The 6152-nt window shown below is 43.2% G+C and overlaps 1 protein-coding gene across 1 annotated transcript in view; it reads left to right on the top strand.

Moving 5' to 3' along the window:
* Positions 1 to 2008: 2008 nt before the first annotated feature.
* The window catches only part of LOC104543620 (phosphatidylinositol transfer protein beta isoform-like), a gene marked incomplete at its 5' end in the record, with an annotated part of 15433 nt that continues 11289 nt past the window's right edge, over positions 2009 to 6152 (top strand). The window contains 7 exon segments of the mRNA XM_010188276.1: positions 2009 to 2039; positions 2281 to 2426; positions 3031 to 3122; positions 3701 to 3708; positions 4932 to 5006; positions 5886 to 5917; positions 5919 to 5964. Of these exon segments, the coding sequence (XP_010186578.1) occupies positions 2009 to 2039; positions 2281 to 2426; positions 3031 to 3122; positions 3701 to 3708; positions 4932 to 5006; positions 5886 to 5917; positions 5919 to 5964 (430 nt within the window).

Below are 6152 nucleotides of genomic sequence, written 5' to 3' on the forward strand. Positions count from 1 at the left end.
CCAGCAAACGACCCGCGGGTTGTGCCTCCCACCCGCCCCTTTGGCTCTGAGTTACCTCGCAGTCTGTGTAGCCTCTGCTTCGGTGGGAAAGGTGACGTGCGGGGTCACGGTAACAGATGGCAGCAGTTGTGTTTGGTAGGGACCAGCCAGGCTTCCAAGGATACTTCAGATTTCCCGAACCCTCAGGGAGCAGGTGCAGGCTGACAGGACCGAGGTACCGGTGCCGTGTAGAGCCAAGTGTCCTGCTTGGGTTTTGGTGAGAGCTTGCCCCAGCCTTCGGAGGAGGAGCTGTCTTGTGTTTCCCACAGGATAACGGTGGGCTGTGCACCTATGAAGTTCTCACCAGACTCCTTTGCTACTCAGCTCTTTTGAATTATCACATCGTCATCGTTCTTAAGTCCAAAAAAACCCCGTTCCTTACAATTCTTTCCTTTCATTTCTCACCTTTCCTTGTACCTGTTCATTTGCTCCTGTTTAAGTTTAAAGCTGAAGTTGCCCAGAAGTCTCCTGCACCGCCTTGCGGTCCACAAAAGCGGCCTCTCTAGGTGCTGAGTCAGCATCTGCTCACACCAAGGCTGGTGTCTTCTGTCTCCATTGGCCGTGCTTTGGAGTCAGCGGAAGGACTTTTTAACCAGGAAAAATGAGAAATTATAGGGCTCCTTATGGGAGTGTTATTTTGACCGCCATCTGGCCGTTCTGTGTTTGGATGCAAGCTCTGCTTTCAGCCCGGCACTCGCCAACGTTTGAGGCTGATGATGTTTTTCTCAGTTTCTCTCTGGTGGTTTCACAGTTTAAATAAAACTATTTCAGTGAGGCGCGTAGTAGACCGAAATAGAAAAATCTTGATCCAGTAAGGGATAATGAAGAAGTTGCCTGGAAATTGCAAGACTCAGTTTGATCTGCTCGGATGACTGATTCTCTCTTCTCAAGTTGCTGCATTTTCTGTCATCCAGCTCAGGGTTCAGCAATGAAGTTGCTGAAGTCATGGTCACAGTTGTACCTATTAATACCAGATCCAGTTCACTGCTCACAAAGCATGGACGCAGCACAGGTAGCGAGGGTTGAATGAGCCAGCTGTGACTTTCTCCCTCTCTGGAACAGTGGACAGCTTTAATTCCTGTCCATGCTTTCAGGAGAGTGGTGCTGCATTGGATTTAATGGTCATGAGGTTGTCAGTGAAGGAGGGGGCATCACTTGAAAGGCCAAGGAAAAACCCAGTTGTCCTCTCCTGTTGTGTTGCACCATGATGGTTTGCATCGTCTTTGTTCATTTTGTTATGTAAAGGGAAGCTGAAAAATACTGTGAAAAATCAACTTCTCTGTCCCCTGATGTTGCTGGAAACTGCAGTGTCTTGTTCTGGAGCTAAACTGCTTGTCTAAAATGTGCCCCGTTTAGGTGGCAGAAACAAGTGTGAGCTGTGGTTGCTTTTGAAATGGTTCGCAACTGCAGCAGTTGCCGTCCCCTGACGTTGCTGGAAACTGTGCAGTGTCTTGTTCTGGAGCTAAACTGCTTGTCTAAAACGTGCCCCGTTTAGGTGGCAGAAACAAGTGTGAGCTGTGGTTGCTTTTGAAATGGTTCGCAACTGCAGCAGTTGCCAAAGTGAATTTCAAGGCTCAGAGGGCCTGCACATTTGTCCTTTTAAACCGCATAGACAGAACTGTGTAACGCAGGAAAAAAGCTCCTGCCTTGCAATTTAAACCAATTCAGTGCAGTAGAAAGTTATGGCAGAGCTGGAAGTAGATCCTGGATTTCCTGGCTCTTCTCTGCAGTTTCTAAGGTTCTTAACTCATTTTTTCCCCTTTTGTTACGTGTCTGTCCTTGAATTTTATTTGGGTTTGTTGCATTATATCCATGCAGCCTTACTGTCACAGAGCATTTCTGAAAAGAAAACTTGAGTGAACGCGTTTTGCCGCTCCCTTCTTGAATGTCTGCGTTACGGTTTATGTCTGTTGTCTGCATATGAAGCCTAATCATTAATTTTGTTGAATTTGCTCTTTTCCTCTTTCAGCCGAGTGGTTTTACCTTGCTCAGTGCAAGAGGTATGTCCTCATCCTGCCTGCTTTTGTTTTGGGGTGATGGGTGGGAGGGTGTTAGTGCCTTAAATCTGACCAGCAGACTGTCGTGCTTCACTAAATACTTTTTACGTGGTGTGTTTTACTTTCCTGATAGTTTTGTTTGTATAACCCAATTTTCACTGGAAACTGCTGAATTTTTTTGTGTGTGCGTTACAAGTTTTGGCTAACTTTTAATATTGAAATGTTACCTCTCTTAACTTTCCAGTATCAAGTTGGGCAACTTTATTCTGTGGCAGAAGCTAGCAAAAATGAAACAGGAGGTGGCGAAGGAATTCAAGTCTTAAAAAATGAGCCTTACGAAAAAGATGGTGAGAAGGGACAATATACTCACAAAATCTATCATTTAAAGAGGTGAGGAAAACACTGCAGCGTATTGTGGTCACTTGGTGTTGAGAAACGTTTGAAAGTGAGGGCAGCCTTCTGGTGTTTGCTATTTTGGGGTACTCATGTGTCTCTACTGGTCTTTAATTTGCCAAATTGTGCGTGAATGCTCTGAGGAGTGGGAAAGTGTGAAAAGCAGCTGGTTTTAAATATGTGGGGTAGAGCGCAACGGAAAACATTGCAAAATGTTTGATCTGTGAAGAGGAAAATGTGTCTCTAAGTGACAGAAATGGTTGCATTGAAGTACTGGCCCTCCACCCAGGCTGCAGGCCAAGGTACGGGCGTGCTCACTGGTGAACCTGCAGCTCTGCTGGAGAGTTTGGAGTGAGATCTCTTGGGCAGCGCTTTCCCTCCCTCTGTGCTGCTCTTGAAGAGAAAGCACAGCTTTCATCATGGTCATAGCGCTTCCTTAACGATTTTGTGATCAGTAACGTGCTGAGTTCCTGCGTACTTAACTGTGGGTAACTCGGACATCACGACCTTTAAAGCACCTTTCTTCTTCGAGCGGAAGAAACCAATGAGGAATTTCACCTGGCAAACATTTTTAAAGCGTTTTCTGTGTTTGTTTTCGCAGTAAAGTTCCCGGTTTTGTACGGATGATCGCTCCAGAGGGCTCCCTGGTGTTCCACGAGAAGGCCTGGAACGCGTATCCCTACTGTAGAACAAGTGGGTCTCCCCTCGGGTGCTTTGCTGTCGCTGTTCAGTCGAGGGATGCTCCTAAAGGGTTTAGCAGAAAAGAGGGAGCCATCAAGTGGGAAATGTCTTCCATATTTTAACACTGTGTTTGTGAGATCTCTTCTGGAAAGGCGGGCTCCTTCTGAACAGCAGCCTCAGTGGGTCAGAGTGGGTGTGCAGCGTCCCTAGATCAGACTGAAGGGGTGATTCTGCTAAGGACTGGAGCAGATCCTGTTGGAAAATGATTTAATTCTTCACAGTCAGTTAGAATAAGGTGACTGCTTTGTTTTAATACCTTTAATTGTGTAGGTTCTAAGAGTGGGCTCGGTTTCTTTTGTGTTTCTGTTGAGCAGTTTGAAGCATCTTAGAATGCACTTCTGAGGCTGAGGCTGGCAAGTCAAAGGCTGCTGGAGTCTGCTGGCTTGTGCACACAAATGCTGTTTCACTCATTTTGAACGTTTCTTTTACTGTGTAGCAATGGTAACATGCGAGACTTTTCAGAAACAATTGTATCTAATAACGCTTTGTGTTTCCTTTTCCTTTTCATGGCGTGTGTTTCCCGTGGCCAGTTGTGACAGTGAGTATTTCAATTACTATCAGTGCTGTGTTGGGTTAGTTAAGATACATTTTATGTGTTGTCACTGCTACAATTGACTCTGACTGTAGCAAGCTGGCTCCAGCCTTTGACACAGGCCTTGCCAGGGCTCCTGGCACAGAGCTCCTTGTTACTTTATTTGTCTGCACATGGCTATAATTAGAAAACTGTAATTTGTCAGAGGAATGCTTTCATTTTTTACATCATCTTTTATGCCTTTACTTACTGTTATAGCTGCATAGTATCGGCCCTGGTAGAACATAATGCTAAAAAAGACACCAAAAAAAAGGGCAAATCAGAGTTTTCTACACTCTTAAGTTCAGGAAGAGTGGTGAAGTAAAATCAGTCCCCATCTCATTTCTGTAAAGTGAAATCCTGCCTCAGTTACAATGGGCAAATTGGGAAGATAAATGGATCATCATAGCTGGGGGTTTGGGAGGTTTTGGTTTTTATTTAAAATGCATGGGAGAGGGATCATGAAGACTTTATTTCCCTCTGTGTGTATTTCGGTGACATGTTAAAGGAAGCTTTTAAGTTTCGTGTTAAATTGTTTAATCTGCTCGCTTGCAAGCTTGATTCAGGTGGTCACTCGGTGGATGCAGCATAAGGAGTAACAAATGAGTCTGTGACCCGTTTAGCTTGACTCATCATGATACACGTGCACACTGGTGTATGCTTGCTTCTGAAATTAGGAGAGTTCTGTGCTGGTCTTTAGACACACGATGTCATGGTAGCTGGACCTTCATGATCATAATTGTGCTCTACAGTAGCATCTAATTTTTATTAGCTGTTAGCCCTGCCTCTCAGAAGAGTCTCATTTATTAAAGGTTTCATGTAAAATGTGTTTTAGTTGTTTTGTCTTAACTGCAGTATTAATAATTTGGAAAGTCCTTGAACATAGAGGGAAGGAATTTTAGTGTTGAGGAAGAAGAGTGGTAAATAGCATTATTTCTATTTGCATGCAGAGTTAGAGTTGGATTTCTTGGTTGTGACTGGGTTTAATTCAGTACTTACTGCTGTAGCTGAGACTTTAGATTTTGATAGCAGTTATCTCACTGTGTGTGGGTAAGGGGCCTGTTTCATATTTTAAATAGAATATGTTGCTAGTCAAGGCTTAGTAGTGACTTCTGTGTAAATACCTTTTATTGAAACTTTAAGCAGAGAGATGTAATCTGACTCATGCCTTTTGATTTTAATTCTTACAGAATGAATACATGAAAGATGACTTCTTCATAAAAATTGAGACCTGGCATAAACCAGATCTGGGGACAGTAGAGAACGTGAGTTGGGATTTGGATACCAAGCTTTAGTAATATTTTCAATACACAGTCATCCAGTTAAAGTATTCTATACGTGGTAATGATGGATAATTACTACATAAAGTTGAAATCCTACCAGTGATTAATGTAAAACAAGAAGAGCATTATTCAAATCCTAAGGTGGTCAGGCTGTCTCACCTAAGATGCAAGAACACGAAAAGGCTTCTATTTTTTATGTTGAGGTCAATGCAGATGCTTGATTCTCACTCAAATATCCCAATATATTTTTAGTAAGTTCTCTTTAATTTCATGCTTTTTTTACCTTAAGCATGCTAGCATAGCTCTGTTACTGCAACTGTAAGTCTAGGTATGCCTCACAGACTACGAGTGTGAAGCTGATTGCATCTCTAGGCCTTTATATACCTTCATACCACACACACCTCATCTGGTCCATATTAAAGGCAGCCCTATGGCTTAGGGAACCTACAAGATGTAGTCAGGTTATTGAAACCTGCCATGTTTGCAGTTTGGAATTCATGTGGCTTCTTTTGAGATCAAACAGCTCATGCTGATTGCTGCATGGGTAATGTTTCTAATTAGAGCTTGACTTCATTAGCTCTGACAAACGTGACAGAAGAATGCAGCTTAATCTTAAATCCACGTTCCCTGAGTGCACAAGAAGTGAAGTCTTTGTGCTGGTTTAAAATTGGTGAGTGAGTGAATTGAACGGTAACTGTGGAGACTTCCCTTTTAGAAAGACAGAGGAAGAAAGGATAGGTTTTGAGAACGCTGCCTTTTTGAAGTCCAGGAAAATTCCATGGCCCGCACACACACACTGCACGAGGTGTATCACTGTGTAAGGGCTCAGCGTGGAAATCATTCCTTTTTCTCTTTTGGCAGGTGCACAATTTAGATCCAAACACGTGGAAGAAAAAAAATCCATATTGACATTGCAGATAGAACTCAAGTAGAACCAGGAGTAAGTAAATGCTCTGCTGTTGGGGTATGGATGTAGCATGTGGCTAATTCCATCTTCGTGTAGAAGTCCTTGGAGCTATTTTCAGTACATTTTCGTCTTCTTTCTTGTTTTGTTTTGTATATTTGAAATACAGAGTATCAAAACTCTTCAGTGCAGAGTGGTTTAATTCAGAGTCTTAGGTCTCTTCC

Source organism: Mesitornis unicolor, unplaced genomic scaffold (genome assembly GCF_000695765.1).
Source record: "Mesitornis unicolor isolate BGI_N332 unplaced genomic scaffold, ASM69576v1 scaffold11967, whole genome shotgun sequence".
Lineage (NCBI taxonomy): Eukaryota > Metazoa > Chordata > Aves > Mesitornithiformes > Mesitornithidae > Mesitornis > Mesitornis unicolor.